The sequence below is a fragment of the Syngnathus typhle genome, linkage group LG13 (genome assembly GCF_033458585.1).
Source record: "Syngnathus typhle isolate RoL2023-S1 ecotype Sweden linkage group LG13, RoL_Styp_1.0, whole genome shotgun sequence".
Classification (NCBI taxonomy): domain Eukaryota; kingdom Metazoa; phylum Chordata; class Actinopteri; order Syngnathiformes; family Syngnathidae; genus Syngnathus; species Syngnathus typhle.
The window spans coordinates 663,621-686,095 of NC_083750.1; the positions used below are offsets into that span (position 1 = coordinate 663,621).

The window sequence follows — 22,475 nt, forward strand, 5'->3', positions numbered from 1 at the left end:
AATGTATTTTGTTTTGGATCATCAAAAAGAAAAAAAAAAAAAACCAAGTAGGCGATTTACGCAAGGTGGTCCCACTCATCTTGTTCACGCTGGACCAACATGATATTCTGGACAGCAAACGCTGATGTCAACATTTTAGTCATCATGTGATGAATACAAGGTATGATGCATGATGTAAAAATACAGAGAAATAACAGTATGGCAACTAAAAGAACTGCAACTTTCAAGAGAAGTTGCCTCCAATTGCCGTAAAACACCCACCAAAAGGGATGGACATCCTTGGCCGGAGTTTCGTCCTGGGACATAGCCCTACGGAGGTTCCGAAGTCCTTGTAGAGCATACTCGATGTTGGTGTCATTTTCTCCTGGGATGTAGGTACAACAGGAGGTACCAACTATTTCACACACACCTCCTTTTTCGGCAGTCAGGAGGTCCAAAACCATCCGGGACTGTAGTGCCATTAGTCTCAGAGCTTGCAGCTTCGTCTGGTAACATGTAAGGGCCTCTAGAGTAAAATTGGCAATGGTCTTCAACCTCTAGTCGATAGTTTCTATTTGGAGAATAGTCTTAGCCACACCCGGCTGTGGGAAGAGTGTGAGTGCCACCTTTTGTTCTGTGCTCCAAAGCTTGTATTCATCTGGTACGTCTGAGCCCCAGACACTGTCGTAGGGACGGAAGGTGGGAGCAACAGCTGCACGTGTCTTTCGCTGATGATGTTCCTGAAAATGTGTCAGACTGAGGAACACAGTGTGATCTGACACATACGGGGGCACATGTGCCATCCCATTGTCCTGGAAGGACTGCGTAGCCTCGGCGACCACAGAGCCACCATCCCCCTTCGATGATAATAATAATACCGTTTTTTTCCGTGTATAATGCGCCCCCATGTATAATACGCACTAGAGATGCACCGATCCGACTTTTTCAGTTCCGATACCGATACCGATGCCGTGGCTTTGCGTATCGGTCGATACCCGATACCGATCCGATATTATGGTTGACTTAACAAGCTACATACCGTTTTTTTCCATGTATAGTGCGCCCCCATGTATAGTACGCACCCCTAACAATGGCATGCTGATGCTGGAAAAAAGCTTGTACCCATGTATAATACGCACCCAATTTTTATGAATTTTTTTTAATTTTTTTTTTAATTTTTTTTTTTTTTTAAGTCCCAAAGATCGTCACACACGCAGGGAGGCAATGGGTCCCATTTTTAAAGTCTTTGGTATGGTCTTAACTAGGCTGGATGTCATTTTTTTGTTGGCGTTGATTTCTCCGACTGCCCCTAAACGCACCACCGCGCTCCGTGCGCACACGGCGGCTCTGTATGGGAGAGACGTTGAAGAGGAATAAAAACACCCTTGGAAACCAAAACTTGCCCCTCGTCGTGACTCGGAGCCGCAACAAATGTTTCGGATTTGTGTAGGGTACATTGTGACAGACGGCAAACTAGCAGGTGATCGAGCGAGCGTCTGATACAAGAGCATTGCGGTCGTATGGAGCGTGTTTGAAATGAACAGCAGAGACGAAAGGAACAAGGCAAAGTGTTGTGAAATAAAATATTACCTGTAATACGCATTTTGTTATTTGCTGATTGAAACTGCTAATTAAACTGTGAATTGAAACTAATAGGTGGAGAACTGAACTCTCGCTCTTTATATAGCTGACGTGTCTTGCGCAACCGTTCTGCGCATCTGTAATGGCGGCCTCCGTATGACGTCCGGTCCGCGATGGAGATTAAAAAACAAACAATATTTGACAATAACACACCATCAAGGATTGCACCATCGCATCAAACGATGTGTCGTCAATTATGAATTTTACTAAGTGTGTTGGGCAGGATGGCTGAATGCGATGCGCGATTGACAACAAACAAGAAGAAAGGTGAGTTTCATTTCGGGGGAGATTTGTCATGTCTCGTCCCCAGTTTTGCTATGTGTCTAGGTTGCCATAGTTTCTGTTCGTGTCACCCCGCTCTTCCTGTGTCACCTCAATCGATGTAACGTGTTTTGTATTTAAGTCCTGTCTGCCCCTCGCTCACCGTTGGATCATTGCATGTGTTACTGTCATTCTGTTCCTGTCTTTGGTAATGTCACCCTGTCTTTTTGTTCCACGACTTTGTCGGTCAGTCCTGTTGTTGGTTTTGTTGTACCATGACTTTATTTAAAAAAAAAAAAAAAAAAATTAAAAATTTTTTTCTTTGTACCCATGTATAATACGCACCCCAGATTTTAGGACAATAAATTAGTAAAATATTGCGCACTATACACGGAAAAAAACGGTAACTCTACATGTGGAACAGAAAAGACCAAAGGCAATGGCATCAGGCAGACTACACAGTTCTTTGCTCTAAATTAGGGGTGTCCAAACTAACGGTCCAGTTTTTATTGGCCCGCAGCAAATTCTGAAAACATAATTGAATATGGCCCGCACAAGAAGCTTGCGCTCAGCTTCTCAATTTCCACACTAGATGGAGCCCGCCACACAAAGCGTTTGACGTCCCATTAACACCCCCCCGGAAGAGAAGCGAACACGCAGCGTTTGACATCCGATTAGCCTCCGCCCCACCCCACCCCCCCATTCGGGAGAGAAGCGAACGCGCAGCCTTTGACGTCCCATTAGCAACCCGAAGAGAAGCGAACGCGCAGGGTTTGACGTCCGCTTAGCAACCCGGGGAAGAGAAGCGAACGTTCGCTCCATGTTTGCGTTTGTTTAGAAAATTCTCGTGGCATGCGGCACACGTGCTGTTGACGTATGACGTAGCCCGCGTCCCAATAGATTAAGGAAAGTATCGGCTCACAGATCGGCTGTATTTTCCGATACCCGATCCATCTATTTTGTTGATATCGGGGCCGATATCCGATCCAGATATCGGATCGGTGCATCTCTAATACGCACCCTAAAAAGGGCATGTTGATGCTGGAAAAAAGCCTGTACCCATGTATAATACGCACCCAATTGTATTTATTTATTTATTTATTTTTTAAGTCCCAATGATCGTCACACACGCAGGGAGACAATGGGTCCCATTTTTTATAGTCTTTGGTATGGTCTTAACTAGGCTGGATGTAATTTTTTTTGTTGGCGTTGATTTCTCCGACTGCCCGTAAAGGCACCACCGCGATCAGATGAAAAGAGAGGAAAGTGGCGTGCGGACATGTGAAAAAGGCGGCTCTGTATGGGAGAGACGTTGAAGAGGAATAAAAACACCCTTGGAAACCAAAACTTGCCCCTCGTCGTGACTCGGAGCCGCAACAAATGCTTCGGATTTGTGTAGGGTACATTGTGACAGCAAACGAGCAGGTGATCGAGCAAGCGTCTGATACGAGAGCATTGCGGTCGTATGGAGCGTGTTTGAAGTGAACAGCAGAGACGAAAGGAACAAGGCAAAGTGTTGTCAAATAAAATATTACCTGTAATATGCATTTTGTTATTTGCTGATTGAAACTGCTAATTAAACTGTGAATTGAAACTAATAGGAAGAAAACAACTCTCGCTCTTTATATAGCTGACGTGTCTTGCGCATCCGTTCTGCGCATCGGATCCATAGTGCGCATGCGCAGTCATACTGCCTCCGTATGACGTCCTGTCCTGTTTGTTGAAAAACAAACAATATTTGACAATAACACACCATAAAGGATTGCACCATCGCATCAAACAAAGTGTCGTCAATTATGAATTTTACTGAGTAAGTGTGTTGGGCAGGATGGCTGAATGCAATGCGCGATTGACAACAAACAAGAAGAAAGGTGATTTCAAGTTTGATTTCGAGGGAGATTTGTCATGTCTCGTCCCCAGTTTTGCTATGTGTCTAGGTTGCCATAGTTTCTGTTCGCGTCGCCCCTCTCTTCCTGTGTCACCTCAATCAATGTAATGTGTTTTGTATTTAAGTCCTGTCTGCCCCTCGCTCACCGTCGGATGATGTCATGATGTCTGTTTGGTTTCTGTTCCTGTCTTTGGTAATGTCACCCTGTCTTTTTGTTCCACGTCTTTGTCGGTCAGTCCTGTTGTTGGTTTTGCTGTACCATGACTTTCTTAAAAAAAAAAGAAAAAAAATATATATATTTTTTGTACCCATGTATAATGCGCACCCCAGATTTTAGGACAATAAATTAGTTAAATTTTGCGCATTATACAAGGAAAAAAACGGTAATAATAATAATTCATTAAATTTGTATAGTGCTTTTCAAGAACCCAAAGACGCTTACAGGGAACAAGGCAAAGACATACATGAGGGGGGGGGGGGGGGGACGGGGAGGAAACAATCGGATAAACTTAAGAAGAGGAAACCTGTTATGGGTAGGGGAGGTCATAAGCTTGGGAGAAGAGGTAAGTTTTTAGACGGGACTTAAATATGGGGAGTGTGGGTGAGTCACAGACAGACTGGGGGAGAGAGTTCCAGAGTCGGGGTGATGTGCAGGAGAAGGCTCTGTCACGAAGGATTTGAGTTTGGATTTTGGGACTGTCAGACGTGAAGTATTGGAGGATCGGAGGGGACGGTCGGGGCAGTAGGGGACAAGGAGGTCGGATAGGTAAGTGGGAGCCAGGTGGTGAAGGGCTTTGAAGGTGAGGAGGAGTATCTTGAAGATGATACGCTCCTTCATGGGGAGCCAGTGAAGAGAGTGGAGAACAGGAGTGATGTGTTCACGGGACCGGGTGTGGGTAAGGAGGCGGGCAGCAGAGTTTTGCACTAGTTGAAGTCTATGGAGTGAGTCAGCAGTGATTCCAGTGAGAAGGGAGTTGCAGTAGTCAAGCCGGGATGAGATGAAGGCGTGGATGAGAGATTCAGCGGCAGGGAGAGAAAGGCAGTGCCGGATTTTAGCGATGCGTCGTAGGTGGGAGTGGGAGGTCTTGACAACTGAGCTAACATGAGGTTGAAAGGACAGTGTGGGGTCAAAAATAACGCCAAGATTGCGTGCCAGAGGGGAAGGAGTGATGTTTGAGGAGTCAATGGCGAGTGTGATGGATCCAGTTTTATTAAGGGAGGATTTAGTGCCTATGAGGAGGAGCTCTGTTTTGTCACTGTTGAGTTTGAGAAAGTTGTGGGTCAGCCATGCTTTTATTGTAGAGATGCAGGTTTCAAAATGGGTGAGGGAAGGGTTACGGGTTGGTGTCGTACGTATATAGATCTGGGTGTCATCAGCGTAGCAGTGGAAGTCCAGATTGAGTTGAGTGATCGGCTCTCCTTTGTTCCAAAATCCGAATTCTGTTTAAAAAATGAGGAAAGGTCTGGCCATGAGGAGAAAGTAAAAGTGGCGACTTCCCCTTTTCTGCCCGGTGGCCTTCTCCCCTGCTTTCCTCAAAGCTTAAAATTTGATAAAGTCCAATTCGAAGACTCTGGAAATTCATCTTAGTAGATTTTGGTTCAATCTCAAAAAGAATGCAAAATCCATCTTCGTTCTTTTACTCCGGGCAGCGTCACGGCCATCGCCCTGACTGGGAAGAAGCGCGCCCGCTCTGTGTCCGGGCAACCTATTTATAGGCTTCTGGCATTAGCTAATCGGAATTACATCCTCCGGCACGTCAGGTGGCCTTCCTGGAAATTTCTGGAAGTTTCGAGAATGTTCCTTAGCTGATGCCTGTCCAGGCCGGCTAGAAACCACTGGTTGTCTTGGCAACCTTGCTTCAAGCAGCAATCACCGGAAACAGATGTTTCCTGTTTTGCTCGTTCTTTACTTTTAGTATTAGCCCTTAAGTCTCCTCTCAACTTAATGCATTCAGGTATGGATGGAACACCAATGTTAAATACAGGTTGGACAAAACATTGCAACATGAATCACATATATCTTGTCTAATAAAGATCAATCTCAACACATAATAGTACTTAACACAATAATGGGTTCTTCCAACCTAAACACATATATTGATATTGCTCAAGCTGTTGCATCTTAAAATTATGGCATAGCAAATTCATATTCCAAAATTGTGCGTATCTGCGTGTTTGAACAGGTCGTGTCCTCCCAATTGCTAACTATTTAATTTGTTAGATTTGTTCATTTCCATCAGGTCACCCCTATGTCAAGCTTTAACACCATCTCCTGGTGAAATCTTGAACTACTACATGTTTTGGGATAGCCAATGTGCCTGAACCAAATTCACTACCCAAGTTTACACCATCTCGTACCTCCATGTCACTTGACAATGTCTTGTCACCGTGGGATAGCGAAAACGTAATTTCGATCTCTTTGTGTGTCTCGGCATGTGAAGACGTTGACAATAAAGCAGACTTTGACTTTGACTTTCAGTTGTCGGATCACAAGTATGCGCACAAATATTTCCACCAAAAAGGATAAATGTTGCGACATCATCATTCGGAAACACAGATCTGGAAAAAAGCCTGTAAACTCAAGTGCGAAAATTGCATCATCATCATCGTTATCATCAACATGCTGCCGTTCAGACATTAGGCATACCCGGGCCATCTCGTCGTCCATGGGCGAGATTGCTGTAGTGATAAGACGATTAAACAGAGCACGGAGACATGGAATACAACAACATCCACACAAGGTGAGTATAGCAGTAATTGAGGACACAAGGGCTTTATACATCCCAAAAGCAGTCATCCACTTGTTGTGCTCTTCCATCCTCGTGTTGAGGGATTGCAAGCTTGCAATCACCTTCGTCAGGCTCCCATCAGGGGCGGTGTCATTCTGGATGAAGGTGCAGCATTGTTCCCTGAACATTGCGCAGACCCTTCCTTTCCCAGACAACAACATAAGAAGAGCATTGCGGTTCTGGATTGACATTAGGGAAGGCGTGGCTAGCTGTTCGCGCACTGCCTCAAGTCCCGCTTGCGTCCGTTTGCCCAATTTCTGCATGTTGCAATGGATGTAATTTATCCTGTCAACGTTCTTGTTCATCGTCCACCAGCAGCAAATGGAGGACTCCCATCCCGCTTCAATTTGGTCAATTAATTCTTATTAATCAGGAACTCCTCTGGGGACTTTAATTGCATCAATTTCAGTCAGATCATCGCCGCCTCTCAAATTTAAAGATATTATGTTTTAGTTTTTTCCAGCTTTTTCCCAGATCTTGGCGTGTCGGTACATATACAATTTTGGTTGACTACATTCTCTAAAAGCAATGGCTTTTTTTTTTCTTTTTTTTTCAACGGATATTATATAGAACACTCTGTCGCACATTTCACAATCAGTAGACGTGACAGATTTCACACAATCTTTTATCAATGGCAACGGTACAACATAAAGAATCGGTCGTAAACCCATACACATGACATTCATTATTTTTCCTGTCTTTGCAGCTTGTTTTGCGATTAGCAATCAATTGTTTATTTTACCAGTTACTCTTATAGTCACCTAAAACAAACTATCCACATTCATTTTAGAGATAGTGATTCCATCCTTTAACATTTACAGCAGTTGTTGACAAGGTATTATTTCTTTACATAATGTTTTTGCCACTGTTAAGGCATTCAGTGTTTATTTTGAAGCCAATTCAATCCATTTTTAGAATGCATCTATTATGACCAGGCATTATAACCCTGGAGCGTGGACCAGTTTCTGCCCATAAACAAATTGCTCGCTTTTTTATTTTTCCTTCCTATCTTAACAAAATCGGTTTTGTTTTGCGGTGCAAATCAGATAGACTGAACTTAATAAATAAATTCTTTAGTGCACCTATATTAGTAAATTTCATCCTTTTAACACATAACACAACACACAGACAACACAAAAACAGCAGAGACACAGCTCACAAACAATACCAACAAACAACGCTGCGCATACGGCATCCTTTTTTTTGACGTTTTGGGTGTACTTTTTCTCTTTTCTTTTTTTTTTTTTCTTTCCTCAGTGCCTTTTATCTTTCGTGCAACTATTGTCACACCTTCCCTAGGCATCACCCTGCTTCAATATCACTTGCTACCACGCACTCAGCACACCCCTGGAGTGGGTACGACCCTACTCCGCGCGCAGCCACAGCAAGGGAAGCAAGAGGGGGGGCCCGGCATTTTCATACTGATTTATCCCAGCCTGGCCAGTACTGGGACAATCAATGCTGTCGTCCCCCACCCGCGCCAACCCAGCAAACAGCTACCCGCAGAGTCCAGAGCTCCACACCTACATCAGTCTCCCCCACAATCAAATTACAATATCAATCACCACAGGCTCCTACACCTTTTTCACACCACAATACCACACTCCCCCCTCCACAGTCCAGTCTAAGTGGAGACAATGGAAGGCAGGAAGGCACAGGTGAGACACCGAAGGAGCAAGCCCCTGCAGCCCTCCCACAAACGAATTACAACAAACAACAAAAGCACAAATCACTTATGTCTGTTTGGGAGGATCACAACAGCCAAACGTTACAAATGACAAACCACAAGACGCAGGTCTTGGAACCACATTGACGACCGCCAAACGCAAATGCCGGGTCAAGGACTGTTCTTCGTCTGTTCTTTGCAACTCTTGTCAAAAGCAACCTTTATTTTTCTTTTGTTTGTATTTGTTTCTTTTTTTTTTTTTCTCTTTCCTTTGTAGCATCTAACTTACTCAAAATCATTCTTGCTTCAAAGTCGCTCAACTACTTGTCCATAGCAGTCTCCGACAACTTCAACCATTCAACCTGTATTTTCCCTTCAGTCGGGCATTCAGTCATCAATGCTCATTTACATCTCACACACAGCCTTCAAAAAGGAGTCTTTCTATCACATTGGTCCCAATTCATCCAAGCTCTCCACACAACATTCATATACCATTTTCAACTCAAGATTCTTGATAGAACAATCCACCAATCCAAAAAAAAAACCTGCTTGCAAATTACCGTTTTTTTCCGTGTATAGTGCGCCCCCATGTATAATACGCACCCTAAAAATGGCATGCTGATGCTGGAAAAAAGCCTGTACCCATGTATAATACGCACCCAATTTTTATGAATTTTTTTTAATTTTTCTTTTTCTTTTTTTTTTTAAGTCCTAATGATCGTCACACACGCAGGGAGGCAATGGGTCCCATTTTTATAGTCTTTGGTATGGTCTTAACTAGGCTGGATGTAATTTTTTTTGTTGGCGTTGATTTCTCCGACTGCCCGTAACGCACCACCGCGCTCCGTGCGCGCATGTGAAAAAGGCCTGCGGACGTGAAAAAGGCGGCTCTGTATGGGAGAGACGTTGAAGAGGAATAAAAACACCCTTGGAAACCAAAACTTGCCCCTCGTCGTGACTCGGAGCCGCAACAAAAGTTTCGGATTTGTGTAGGGTACATTGTGACAGGCAGCAAACGAGCAGGTGATCGAGCAAGCGTCTGATACGAGAGCATTGCGGTCGTATGGAGCGTGTTTGAAGTGAACAGCAGAGACGAAAGGAACAAGGCAAAGTGTTGTGAAATAAAATATTACCTGTAATACGCATTTTGTTATTTGCTGATTGAAACTGCAAATTAAACTGTGAATTGAAACTAATAGGTGGAGAACTGAACTCTCGCTCTTTATATAGCTGACGTGTCTTGCGCATCCGTTCTGCGCATCTGTAATGGCGGCCTCCGTATGACGTCCGGTCCGCGATGGAGATTAAAAAACAAACAATATTTGACAATAACACACCATCAAGGATTGCACCATCGCATCAAACGATGTGTCGTCAATTATGAATTTTTCTGATGAAGTGTGTTGGGCAGGATGGCTGAATGCGATGCGCGATTGACAACAAACAAGAAGAAAGATGATTTCAAGTTTTATTTCGAGGGAGATTTGTCATGTCTCATCCCCAGTTTTGCTATGTGTCTAGGTTGCCATAGTTTCTGTTCGCGTCGCCCCTCTCTTCCTGTGTCACCTCAATCGATGTAACGTGTTTTGTATTTAAGTCCTGTCTGCCCCTCGCTCACCGTCGGATCATTGCATGTGTTACTGTCATGATGTCTGTTTGGTTTCTGTTCCTGTCTTTGGTAATGTCACCCTGTCTTTTTCTTCCACGACTTTGTCGGTCAGTCCTGTTGTTGGTTTTGTTGTACCATGACTTTCTTTAAAAAAGAAAAAAATTAAAAAAAATTTGTACCCATGTATAATGCGCACCCTAGATTTTAGGACAATAAATTAGTTAAATTTTGCGCACTATACACGTAAAAAAACGGTAATCAGAATTTTCTCCTTGTTTTCAAATTCAAAGAACTCAATCTCTTAGATTTAGCTTGCATATAGAAGTTTGTATAATCTTACAACACAACCAATCAATAATTTCCATTAAATGTAGCATACAATGTCTCTGTATTAGCATGAGCGGTCAAAAAGGGGGGGGAAGCTTGACATGTTGAAAATTTGGCTTTTCCTCTGCCTCTTCCTCCACCCTTTGATTGGTACTGTTTTGCACGACGACACTCTTTTGACCAGTGTCCACGTTTCCCACAGTTCCAACAGTTGTTAGAACCTGATGGGGGTTTTGAATTATATGGAGTTCTGCGACCTTGTTGGCCTCTACCTCTTCCTCTGGCCCGCTGGGACCCATGGAAGAAGACTGTTGTATCTTCATCTAGGTCATCATCATCGTTGCCTAGATGAAATACATCAGAACTTTTGCCTCTTTTGATCACCTTTTCAGCATGTCTGGCCCATTGCATAGTTGTTGTCACACTTGCAACATCTACTTCCACCAAATGTTTCCTCACCCAGTTGCTGATTTCAGGGCGGAAATTTGTAAGGAGCGCATTTTTAAGCTGCTGCTGATAAGCACTCTCAGCTGCATCATCGAATGGGATGCCACTATGCACCCTGAATTCTTTTTCAAATCTTAAGGGAAAATCATCAACATCTTCCCCAGGGTTCTGTTTAATTCCTGCCAAATGACCATAATTCGCTCGTCTTCGAAATATAGTTCTCACTCTTTGCACAAGATCATTCCATTGTGCTGCATACTCCCCTACCAATTGATTTCCCTCAACGGGATAGGGAAAGGGCCCTTGATTATTTCTACCTGTATAATGACCTCTAACCTTTGCCCAGTCTTTCCCCAAAGAAGACATTGCAGCTTCTCATGCCCATTCAGTCTATAGGAATGTATGATTCCAGCCATGTCTTCTGCCCATTTATCTGGGTCTTCAGCAACAGGGGTAACCCCTTCAACTGCTTTTCTTGCCTCTTCCAAAGTCCATGGCCGAAAAACATACGTATGTGGAGGTTGGCCTTCCCCTACAATAGGGTTTGGCACCTGTATCATTGGGCACACATCAACATTGTCCAAATTTTGGGAAAATCTAGCAGCAGTGGTCAGACTTCTCGTTTGTACCGGACTTCTAGTAACTGACTTTTTTTTCTGTTATATGGGGGAGGGTGCAGGTCTGTTAAACGTGGATACAAGTTTTGCATACGAGCGGAAGATCCCTCTTGCTCCGCTTGAGCTGCATTTCCAGCTGTGGCTGGAGCCGTGGCCGGGACAGTGCGCCTGCGCACTGTGGCCTCATTGTCTTCCGGCCTGACAAACATAGTCGCAGCCTCATTACTTTTCAACTTTCTATCTTTTGTCTTTTGGATTTGTTCTCTTCTCTCTAGTGAAGCATTCAACCACATTCTAGCACAAATCAATTCTTTCTCTTTACCTTTCTTTTTCAGTCCCTTTGACTTCCTATTCACACTCTCCTCCAAAACATCAACCACTATTTTCCAGACTTCCACTTTCAACATTCCTTCTACTCCATACTTTTTCTTCCACTTCGGCATGTATTGCATACAATTAACAAATTTACCTGCCATGTACTTCTCATCTCCTTCAAGAGCTAGGGATTTACCAGTTTTGTTTCCCATCTTAATTTGGTATTTTAGGTTTATACAATTTTTTATTTCTTTTCTCTTTTCTTTGAGGATCCTCAATGCAGGTTTAATTTGACCTTCCACCAAATTCTCTTTGCAGTCAATTTATCCTACCAGTCACTCTCTCAACCACACAAATTTCTTATCCCTGCCTACGCGAAGTCCTCTTTTAAAAATAAAAGAGCTGCTTCATCCGGATGGGGGACTCTACAACACCCCTTCCTTCCCTGGGAACTGAAGACAACTGTCCAGTTACCCAGCCCTGCCAACGCGAAGTTGTCCCCTTAGAACAGTGGTTGTCAAATGAGGGTACACGGAGGTACGTGAGATTTTACAAAAATATATAAAACAGTTTGAAAACCACTGCTCCAGAAGAGCCAATTCATCCGGAGGGGGACTCTACAACACCCCCTCCTTCCACAAGACTTCTTATCTTCTGTCTTGCCTATTTTTATTCCTGTGCACTTTTACTTTTACGCGTTTCACAACCACACAATTTTTAACTTACCTGACCCCTGGTTCGTTGCATTGCCGGACCCCGTCAATCCACCTCTGGCAGACGAAGGCAGACCTAAGATGCTGGCCCAGCGAAGAAATTCTCTTCCCAGGACTTTCTTTTCCAGGTCCCCCTAAAGGACGCTGGCTTGTCGACAATGCAGCACGTCCTCCTCCGTCAGCCAGATGGCGGGAATGAGGGTCCCGGGTTTCGGCACCAAAATGTTAGGGTGGTGCTCACTCTAACTTATTTTGCAAGAACCACACAGGAGTCAAGCAAGTCATTTCAAACACCTGCAGGCGGAGAGTCCATTCATAGCTGTGCTTACAGCGATGGTCGAATGGAGGTCTGACTCAGGCCTTTTCAGGTGCATATTTATTGAGAGAAACAGAGTGGGGTTGAAAGTGGGGGTGTGGGAACACAGGATGAGGTGAAGTCGGTCCCCTGCTGATCAAAGCATAGCAGGGGACCTTTTACGACGTTCTGTAAACAAAGCAACTTTGGTTGTTTCCTCTGCAGCTAGTCAATAAGTTGAAAAGATCTTAGCACTTTGGTCTACTACTTTTGTTAAGACAGGACAAGCTGGTTAAATTATTACAGGTTACATTCCAACATAATCATACGATAAAGATATTCTGTAAACCCTAACAGCTGCGCTAAGGTCAAGTAGTAGTAGGATGTTGACGGCACCAGAGTCTGCAGAAATGAGGAGATCGTTGGTGACTTTAACTAGAGCTGTTTCAGTGTTGTGAAGTGGGCGGAATCCGGACTGGAAGGGTTCATAGAGGTTGTTGGACTGGAGATGGGTGTGGAGTTGGGCGGAGACAATACGTTCAAGGGTTTTGGAAAGGAATGAAAGGTTGGAGATGGGACGGTAGTTGGAGAGGTTGAGTGGGTCCAAGGTGGGCTTTTTGAGGATGGGGGTGATGGCTGCAAGTTTATAGACAGTGGGAAAGTGGCCAAGGGATAAAGACTGATTAAAAAGGGTGGTGAGGTAGGGGAGGACGACAGGGAGGCAGGCCTTAGTTAAGGTCGTTGGAAGAGGCTCAAGAGAGCAGGTGGTTGTCTTGGATGAGGTAATGATGTCTAGGATAGTGGAGGAGTCATGAAGGGAGAAGACAGTGAGAGAGGGAAAGGGCGGGCGGTCACTAAGGGGGGGCAGGAGGGCAGAAGGGGAGGAGTTATTGATGGTGTCGGTCAGAGAACTGTTGATTTGGGCGATTTTGTTGTTAAAGTTGGCAAGGAAGGAGTTACAGAGGGCGGGTGAGGAGGGTGTCTTAGTGACCGGTGGCTGGAGCAATTTGTTGATGGTGGAGAACAGTATGCGGGGGTTTCGGTTGGTGTTATTAATGAGTGATGAGAAGTAAGCAGATTTGGCAGCAAGAAGAGCATCACGATAGGAGGAGATGTGTTGTTTAAAGGTTCCGGCATGGACGGTGAGGCGGGTTCTTTTGTAGAGGCGTTCGAGTTGAGGGCCAGTTTGTTTCATGGTGCGCAGTTCCGGTGTGTACCAAGGGGCAGAGTTAGTGAATGTAACAGAGGAAGTTTTCCAGGGGGCTAGGGAATCAAGGGAGTCAGAAAGGATGTTGTTGAGCGTGGTGGCAAGGTCATCAGGGGAGGAAGAAGTGGGGTCGGAGGGAAGAGCAGAGGATAAGAGCTGGCAAAGCGTGATTGGGTTTACAGTCTTGATGTTGCGGTAGGAGATGGTGCGCTTTGTGGATTTATGAGGCGAGGGTAGAGGGGCGGAGAAGAGGATGCAGAGATGATCTGACAGTGGAAAGGTGAGAGGATGGGGGTTGGATGTGAGTGGAAAGGAGGAGCATACTATATCCAGGGTGTGGCCTTTGGTGTGGGTGGGGAAGTTGATGTGCTGGGTGAGATGAAAGCAGTCCAGAACGGAGATGAAGTCAGACGTCAGTGGAGCAGTTGGCTGGTCGATGTGGATATTGAAGTCACAGATTAGTAGGAGGCAATAGGAGACTGAGGATACGATGGTGAAAAGTTCAGAGAGTTCAGAGAGAAAAGACGGATGTGACTTGGGGGGGCGGTAGATAAGAACAGCAGTAGTAGAGTTGGGGAGGGAAAAAGCGAGATATTCAAAGGATGAAATAGATGGGAGGTTGAGGTCCAATTCAGTGATTGATAGGGACAGCTTATGGATGACAGCAATACCACCTCCTCGCCCAGAGAGGCGGGGTTTGGCAATGTAGCTGTAGTTAGACGGAGTGGCTTGGTTGAGAGAAAAATAGTCCAGGGGCTGTTGCCATGTTTCACAGAGAAGGAGCAGATCCAAATTATTGTCCAATATTAGTTTGAAAATAACTAGTGATTTGTTGGAGAGGGAGCGACAGTTCAGCAGTGCAAGGGTGATGGATGAAGGAGTGGGGGTGGGGGAACGGAGATTGTTGAAGTTCACAGTACGGAAGGTGGGGGTGATGGGGGGGCGAGAGTTAGTCCAGAAAGAGGGGATGGGTGAGCCATCAGGGAAATGTCGTTTAAAAGATAGTCCGGAGCTACCGTGGATGTAGCGGTGACGGCGGAGGATCCCAGCCTTGCTGGCAGCTGAGGCAGCAGGGAGACGGTGATTATTGTTGAAATGATGAAGATCAGCAGCAGTGTAGACAAATGGACGAGAAGTTAGTGGAATGGAAGCCCGGAGTAGCAGAAGTGATAGTTCATGCAGGAGATGAGACGTGACAGCAGCAGGGAATAATCCAGATAAAATGGTAGAAATGGCTAGTAGCTGGTTAACTAGAAGTTGGTAGGCAGTGAAATGCATGGAAGCAACAGTGGACCGAGTCGTGATGTTGATGGAGTGGGTGGTGGTGGTCAATCCCGACTGTACCCGTGCAAACGGCACGCCCCAGTGTGTCATGGCAGCACACAGCCGAGCCACGACCGGCGAGCTCGCAGCGAGCGGGTGCTCCCCCCGAGGACGCCGGCCAAGTGGCCAGCAAGTTGGGTTGGAGCCGTTTGCCGAGCCAAGAGCAAGCAGCTACAGGCTCAGAGCCGGGAGGTCGGAGGGTCCGGTGGTGGGTTGGCTAGCTGGCTAGCGTAGCTCGTAGTCAGAGGGAGCGGGATCGGAGAGGTGCGAGCAGAGCTCCAGAGATACGCGGTGGGCAGGAGAAAAGGCGAGAAAATAAAAGAAAAAACAGGCACACTTAAAACGGGAAACACAAAACAGACGGGGGACAAACAAATAGCGGACACGGTTCGGGGTAGAAGCGGCAGTCAACAGTCCAGACGCCAGCGTTGCTCTAACCCGGAAGACAAGAAAAGGGGGGCGGGGCATTTCTTGATGATGGAGTGGGGATTTTCGCCTCCTGCTAGGATTTGTCTGATTGCTACTGTGGTATTCACCGAGGTCTCGCTGGAAGGTTCTAGAAGTGCGGTGGTGATGCAGCGCTTTGTATCTCCCACTTTTACTCCATCAACAGGTCTTCGTCGGAAGCACAGGGGATGTGAGATGGTTTCACTCACTTCGAGAGTCACTGGTGCGGGTGTGACGACAGAACCTTTTGACACTATTGTGAATGGCCTAGAGATGTTGTAACAGGGATGGGCGGGCTGTTGTGCCTCAGTAATTCCCGACCGTCTGAGTCCTTTGAGGGGATTAAACCCAAAAGCCCTTAGTATTGCAAAACACCATCCATTTTTCTCTGGCATGGGTCGGGCATGTAGGACGGGCTGCTGACTTGATCGTGGCATTATGGAACATACATAACATTCAGTTTGATTGTATGTTTCGGCCAACATGGATACATACTGGTATATCTGGGTTTATCTTTATATACTTTACAAAGGTAACTAAAGAATCTAAACCATATGTGTCAAACTCAAGGCCCGCGGGCCACACCCGGCCCGGCATGCAATTATATCCGGCCCGCGAGATCATTTTATATTATTGTTACTAATGGCCCGACGAGATGAAGCAATGATAACACAATAAACTACAGATCCCATAATGCAGTGCTTTCGCTGCCCTGCCGAGCATTTTTCCGCGGCAATCAGGTCAAGTGCTTGTTGCTGCAAGTTATTGCGAAGCTAGCCCCTCATGATGCCGAAGAGAAAAGTTGATTCTGAAAACAGAGCCTTTAAAAACCGATGGGAGGTTGAGTATATGTTTACTGACATTGCCGGTAAGCCCGTTTGTCTCATTTGTGGCGCTAATGTGGCTGTATTGAAAGAGTTTAATCTAAGACGGCACTATGAAACAAAACGTCTGGATAATCTGAAAGACCTGAATGGAGAGCAGAAGATACAGAAGGTAGAAGAGTTAAAGAAGAAGCTGGCATTCCAGCAGCGTTTTTCACCCATGCAAAATCACAAAGTGAAGCTGCTGTGAAAGCGAGTTTTATCGTGGCAGAGGAGATCGCCAAAGCAGGCCGGCCATTCACAGAGGGAGAATTTCTGAAGAGCTGCATGGTCAAGGTGTGCGACATCATATGTCCAGACAAAAAGCAGATGCTGGCAAATATAAGCCTTAGTAGAAATACGGTTGCTGATCGAGTTTGTGAGATGGCCACTGATTTAAGAACACAGTTGAGTAAAAGAAGCAAAGACTTTATTGCATACTCTCTTGCTTTCCTGCCTCATTGCACTGCTCTCCCTTTCGCTGAGGGTAAACCAAGATAGTTTACTTCTGGTTTTACCCATCGTATCTTCTGTTACTTGACTTCATTTCCTCTCAGGCCTAAATGCTGCATGAGGAGAAAGGAATCTCATCCCCACGCTTCCTTTGTTTCAAAAGCAATTATCATCAATGTAGACCAAAACTGACTTTTAGATGAAAGCGTAAAACCAGCCATTCAATTCATGATAATCAGTCAACCACTGTGAAATAAGCCCTATTTTCTTTTCTTAGCATTAAATTTGCTCAAGATCACTCTTTCTTCAAAGTTGTTTTACTACTTTCCCCATAGCAGTCTCCAACAACGTCAACCATTCAACCTGTATCTTGTTAGTCATTCATTCCTGCTCATTTGCGTCTCTCTCTCTCTCTCTCTCTCTCTCTCTCTCTCTCTCTCTCTCTCTCTCTCTCTCTCTCTCTCTCTCTCGCACACGCGCACACGCACACACACACAGCCTCCATTATACACTGGTCTCACGCTCCACAAGCTCTCTTCAAGCTGTTCACAGTCATACATTATTTTCTATTCACATTCCTCATTTGAATTTGTCCCATCTCAAGGTTCTTGATAAAATAACCCACTCATTCCAATTCTGACATATTCCAAAAAATTCACGCAAGAGATGCTTGCATTCATTTGATTCCATAAGCTTTTAATTTCCACAAAATTTGCAAATTTATGGTAATTTTTCTTCCATTCATTCCTAATGGCACATTCCACGTTTCACATTTACAGTGTCCCAGTTTGAAATTCACATCATTCAGCCCATTCAAGTCACACCAGGGAAAGTTTTCAACATTCCCAAAATCGCTATATTAAAAAATGTATGTTTTCACTTATTAATCCTTTGTATGGCATGCTCAAACTTGGCCAATAAAAGATTGATTGATTAAATTTTCTGCGAAATTTCAGAAAATTAATTTTTTCACCTCTATTTTCTACATTTTTCCAACTGATTCAATTCTGCTCCAACATCATTCTGTTGCATCCTCTATGTATTTATTAATCTTTTACGCCTTCACACGCAATTTCTCCAGAAATTGCATTTTCTGGTTTCAAAATCATTTTGCCTTTTTGTGTCGTGGTGCAAATCAAATAGACCGCAGTCTAGTAAATTCCCTTGCACACTATTTTAGCCAATTTCATAATTTTAACACATAGACACACAGAAAACACAAGGACAAGGCAAGGCCCCACAATAAAGACACAGTACACAAACAACATCAACAAACAGCACTGCGCAAATGTCTTCCTCTATTTGATGTTGTGGTTTTACTATTTTTATTCTTAATTTTTTTCATATTAGTGTCCTTATCTTTTAATAAGGTTTGACACCTGTATCATTCGCATACATCAGCATCGTTTATACTTTGGGGAAATTTAACAGCCTTCGTCATGCTTCTTCTTTGTACAGGAGTTCTACCGTTTTTTTCCGTGTATAGTGCGCAAAATTTAACTAATTTATTGTCCTAAAATCTGGGGTGCGCATTATACATGGGTACAAAGAAAATTTTTAATTTATTTATTTATTTATTTTTTATTTATTTTATTTTTTTTGGCGTTGATTTCTCCGACTGCCCGTAAACGCACCACCGCGCTCCGTGCGCGCATGGGACAGCAAACGAGCAGGTGATCGAGCAAGCGTCTGATACGAGAGCATTGCGGTCGCATGGAGCGTGTTTGAAGTGAACAGCAGAGAAGAAAGGAACAAGGCAAAGTGTTGTGAAATAAAATATTACCTGTAATACGGATTTAGGTAGAGAACTGAACTCTCGCTCTTTATATAGCTGACGTGTCTTGCGCATCCGTTCTGCGCATCTGTAATGGCGGCCTCCGTATGATATCCGGTTTGCGTGTGTGCGCGTGTGTGCGAGAGCGAGAGAGAGCGAGAGAGAGAGCGCGAGAGAGAACGCTCAACCGTAGCGCGCCGCCGACCGCCCAACTGCACCGCGCTGGTCGATTATTGTGACAGAGCCGTCGCTGAAATTTAGAAGATATTTTTAAAGTCCTGATGTACTTTCTAAAATTTAAGTGGACCTCAGTGCGCACTGCGCAGGGAGCTTAATTTGGTGCGGTCGCGCAACCGCAGCGCGCCGGGCGCTCACTGTCGCATTGCTTAAAGAGCGCCTTTGTGTTTTAGGATGAACAGCAGAGACCAAAGGAACAAGGCAAAGTGTTGTGAAATAAAATATTACCTGTAATACGCATTTTGTTATTTGCTGATTGAAACTGCTAATTAAACTGTGAATTGAAACTAATAGGAAGAAAACAACTCTCGCTCTTCATATAGCTGACGTGTCTTGCGCATCCGTTCTGTGCATTTTATTTCACAACACTTTGCCTTGTTCCTTTCTTCTCTGCTGTTCACTTCAAACACGCTCCATGCGACCGCAATGCTCTCGTATCAGACGCTTGCTCGATCACCTGCTCGTTTGCTGTCCCGTGCGCGCACGGAGCGCGGTGGTGCGTTTACGGGCAGTCGGAGAAATCAACGCCAACAAAAAAAATTACATCCAGCCTAGTTAAGACCATACCAAAGACTATAAAAATGGGACCCATTGCCTCCCTGCGTGTGTGACGATCATTGGGACTTAAAAAAAAAAAAAAAAAAAATAAAAATTAAAAAAAATTCATAAAAATTGGGTGCGTATTATACATGGGTACAGGCTTTTTTCCAGCATCAGCATGCCATTTTTAGGGTGCGTATTATACATGGGGGCGCACTATACACGGAAAAAAACAGTAATTGACTGACCATGACATATTTTGCTATTATATGGGGGAGTTTTCAGGTCTTTTAAATTTAGATGCATGTTTTGCATAGGAGCAGAAAGAGCTCTTTGCCTTAGGCTCTTCTGCTTAACAGTGTGCCCGCGCACTGTGGTTTCATTGTCTGACAAACATACTTGCGGCCTGCTTTGACCAATTTCCTGGTGAGGAATTCTTGCATGTGTTTCCGCAGAAATTCGTTATTTCTTCCCACTATATTACATGCACCACATACGTGCTACCATTCACACACACATTCACACTGCGGAATTTTCTTAACACAACGAGGTGTATTTACGTCTACAAGTTCCATCTGTAGACCGAATTCCTATCACTTGGAATTCACAACAAGGACTCCGCCGTCCTTACCCGGGACAATTTTTTTCCGGGGACTAAAATACCCCAACCACGCAGCCAACGAAGAGGTCTCACCGAATCTCTGAAAGATTTCTCTTGACGATTCCGTCAATCGTCGCCGCCGAGAGGTGCTGAACTGGACTTCGCCGGCCTGGTGGATGAACATCGCTCCCCAGGGCTTTCTTTCAGGGTCCTGTGACCTCTGCCGTGCACGGATTCGGCGTCTTCAACACTCCTCGGATCAGCGAGCAGATTTCCAGGAATCCCGGACGAGCCCCCACAAAATGTTGGGTTCACAACATTTTTCTGAAAAGAATCTCACAGAGGCAGGATATGTTTTCGATGGCAAGCGATCATCTGCAGATGGGCGCAATCCAGGCACACAGCGAGTGTGGCTCAGATCCGCGCCCTTCCTTCAGTTTGGTCGTGCCTTTTATTGAGGAACAAACAATGGGGCAAGTGTACGTGAATGCATAGCTTCTATAGACAGGAAGGACATTCCACAATTACATCTCATGACCACCGCACAACAGCGATACTATTACGGACAGAAGCAGTATGGTCGTCTCGTGACTTTAGCTCAGTGCTTCTCAAATAGTGGGGCGGGCCCCCCTTGGGGGGCGCGGTGCTATACCTGGGGGGGCGCGTGTGACCCTGGGGAACAGGCTTTTTTTTTGGGCAGTACGAGAATAAAGTGTAATTGCGTATCTACTACAGCAGGCGGCAGTGGCACTCTCATTGTTACTTCTGTCACGTTTGCGACAGTGCAACATTTTACGACTTACAAGACAAGTTAGGATAGTCACGGTGGGGAGGGGGGGCGCGAATAGTTTTCTTCTTGCTAGGGGGGGCGTAACAGAAAATAATTGAGAAGCACTGCTTTAGCTTAACAAAGACGTAGTCTTAGTGCCTATGGGATGGATACCTCTGTGGCGTTCTCATGACTTCTACTTAAATAAGACGTTTGTCTGCTTCAGCCATCCCATGACAACCTCATGATCTGTTCATGGATAGCTAACTATGGGGCTTATTGTATAGTGCAGCTCGTGACTCCAGATATGAGCTCCTTAGCCAGCCATCTGCTCCCAAGTCATTATCACGAGGTCAAAATGTCACATCCTGTAGAAGGTCTTGCACACATAAGTAGATACATAGAATCCAATGATAAAAAGTAAATTTTTCCCAACAATCACCAAATGATTCCCGAGCGCGGCACCGCTGTTGCTCACTGCTCCCCTCTCCCCCAGGGTATGGATTAAAGTCACACGGGGATGGGTTAAATGCAGAGGACGAATTTCACCACACCCAGATGTGTGTGTGACGATCATTGGGACTTTCACTTTACAAATAATTGTGTCTCCGGGGCACCTGCCACGCCATCCAGTGTGAAATTAACAGACAGACATTTATTTGTGAGCAGCCGCTGTTACAAAATGTCTCTGTAATCAAAGCCTTTTTCTTTTCTGGCCAGTATTGACACAAGAATGTAAGTCAGCGATGCAGTATTGTTGGTGACCGACTGTTGGCTCCTTTTTTTTAGTATCAGATGGTCTCCGAGGGGAAGATGCATGGTTTCCTGCGAATGTACTGGGCCAAAAAGATTCTCGAGTGGACTTCTTCACCAGAGGAGGCGCTCTCCATCGCTCTGTATCTCAACGATCGCTATGAGCTGGATGGCCAAGACCCCAACGGATTTGTGGGTACGCCACAGGACCTTTTTCTTACTACATGTCACGTTAAGCCAATCGCCGTTTCCTTTATTGATTGCACTCTTTGGTCCTCCCGTTTAGGTTGTATGTGGTCCATCTGTGGCATCCACGACCAAGGATGGGCAGAGAGAGACGTTTTTGGGAAGATCCGCTACATGAACTACAAAGGCTGTCTTCGCAAGTTTGACGTACCCAAGTTTGAGAAAAAATACTGTCCCAAAGGGCTTTGAAAGACCTGTTTTCTCTGTTTGTTGGCGGTTTGGGCCTGGAGATTACAGAGACATTTTGTGACATGTAGGTCAAAACCTTTGTTCTTATATTGTAAGTGTCCATATCTATAGCTATTTGGATAATCAGACTTTTTTTCCCTCCATAAATGTATATGAACAATGCTTTACACATTTATTAGACCACCTGTCAAATGACAAATCCATGGGAAAACATGATTTGAGATACAAATATTTTGAATAACAAGCGTGGTCACGGAACAAATCCATCTGGTATCTTAAAGCATCACAGGACTATTTCCTCATTTCTTTGGAAAACTGTAGTAAATTAAAAAAGTTAATTAGAGCAATATTTTGCATTATTTAAACTTGAATTATAATTGAAAACCCTTTGCTTGTGTATTAAACTTATCTTAAACATAAAATATTTCTGATGGTGATTGTGTGGCGGTCTAATAAATTTGTGAAGGACTGTATAACCTATACATTATTTTTCAGACTTTTTTTAAGAATTAAAATGTTTCCCAAA

General features: G+C 44.6%; 1 protein-coding gene across 3 annotated transcripts in view; it reads left to right on the forward strand.

Moving 5' to 3' along the window:
• The window catches only part of cpdp (CPD photolyase), a 44,389-nt gene extending 21,914 nt beyond the window's left edge, over positions 1-22,475 (forward strand). For 2 of the 3 annotated variants that reach the window (XM_061294953.1, XM_061294951.1), the window contains exons 9-10: positions 21,551-21,710; positions 21,801-22,475. In XM_061294953.1, the coding sequence (XP_061150937.1) occupies positions 21,551-21,710; positions 21,801-21,949 (309 nt within the window). In that variant the 3' untranslated portion in view covers positions 21,950-22,475. The remainder of the gene's footprint in view (positions 1-21,550; positions 21,711-21,800) is intronic. The other variant, XM_061294954.1, reaches the window with a different exon arrangement.